The sequence below is a fragment of the Plectropomus leopardus genome, unplaced genomic scaffold (genome assembly GCF_008729295.1).
Source record: "Plectropomus leopardus isolate mb unplaced genomic scaffold, YSFRI_Pleo_2.0 unplaced_scaffold74740, whole genome shotgun sequence".
NCBI lineage: Eukaryota > Metazoa > Chordata > Actinopteri > Perciformes > Serranidae > Plectropomus > Plectropomus leopardus.
Window position 1 is genome coordinate 1 of NW_024682296.1, and position 952 is coordinate 952.

Genomic DNA, 952 nt, shown 5'->3' on the forward strand with positions numbered 1-952 from the left:
TTTCTGAGGTCGAGATACGTTAACAAACTATGATGAATATTGTAATACACTTCGGAGCACGATCCCTGACACCACGACTGACGCCACCGAATGATGACGTCAATGAATTCAGTCTGTTGTAGATTCAATTTGTAAAACAGCAGAAGCAACTTCATGAAGGCAGTGTCCTTACCGCTGCGGCCTCTGGTTTGACTCCCGCTTGATGCCCTTTGCTGCATGTTGTCCCCTCTCTTTCTACCATTTCACACTAATAATCTGTCCTATCTAATAAAGGCTAAAGTGCCTAAAAATAATCTAAAAAATGTAAGAAGATGCAAATCAGGACTAAATTAATTGATTGATTGATGGATGACTGATTGACTTTTACTTCCTGAACCAGGGGTGCCCGAGTATCTCTTCCCACTTTGCGACTCCATAATTATCAATTGTCGCCATGGTTACAGGTGGGAAAATGAATCTGCACTGGGTTTTGCACCGCCGTACAAATTCTCCCTCAAAAAGACCAGTATCTTCCTCCAGGCGTCTTCCTGAGCGCGAGAATGTGCAATAATCTCTCCGCCCCACAGAGCCATCACTGCAAAGACAACAGGAAACACTGACATCAAAATAAAAAGTCCTGATTTCCGCACCTTCACTTCAGATCACTCAGAGATTCAGATTGCCAGTATAAATATTGAACCCACGTTTTTCACGAGAGCCAACTGATCTGAAGGTGCTGGCTCGAGCAAACGGAGTGAAGGGAGGCTCGATCAGGTGACCAGCGTTCAGGTACGACAGGACAGTCAGCAGGTGGCTGTTCCCCGCCCGCTCCATCATCTCCTTCATCTAAAAAAAAAAAAAACACTAATCACAAAACAAGTAGTTCTGACAAAGCAATCTGATTGGTCCACATAATTTTCATGACCACAGCACAGCTTCGTCATCACTAACAAAAGTACTCATTTTTTAATCC

At 43.7% G+C, this 952-nt stretch overlaps 1 protein-coding gene across 1 annotated transcript; it reads right to left on the minus strand.

Annotated features, from left to right (window-relative positions):
- Positions 1-6: 6 nt before the first annotated feature.
- Positions 7-819, minus strand: LOC121940105 (bile acid-CoA:amino acid N-acyltransferase-like). The gene is made up of 2 exons (XM_042482965.1): positions 684-819; positions 7-574 (listed from the first exon to the last, which is right to left on the minus strand). Exons 1-2 carry the CDS (start codon positions 814-816, stop codon positions 438-440), a joined length of 270 nt encoding a protein of 89 aa, XP_042338899.1. The 5' UTR covers positions 817-819; the 3' UTR covers positions 7-437.
- Positions 820-952: the final 133 nt, after the last annotated feature.

Excerpts from the sequence above, each read along its gene's own strand:
- LOC121940105 (XM_042482965.1), bottom strand. The coding sequence starts at position 816 with ATGATGGAGCGGGCGGGGAACAGCCACCTGCTGACTGTCCTGTCGTAC. Across the intron at positions 575-683 it reads AGTTGGCTCTCGTGAAAAAC|TGATGGCTCTGTGGGGCGGA; the intron begins GTGGGTTCAATA and ends TTGTCTTTGCAG.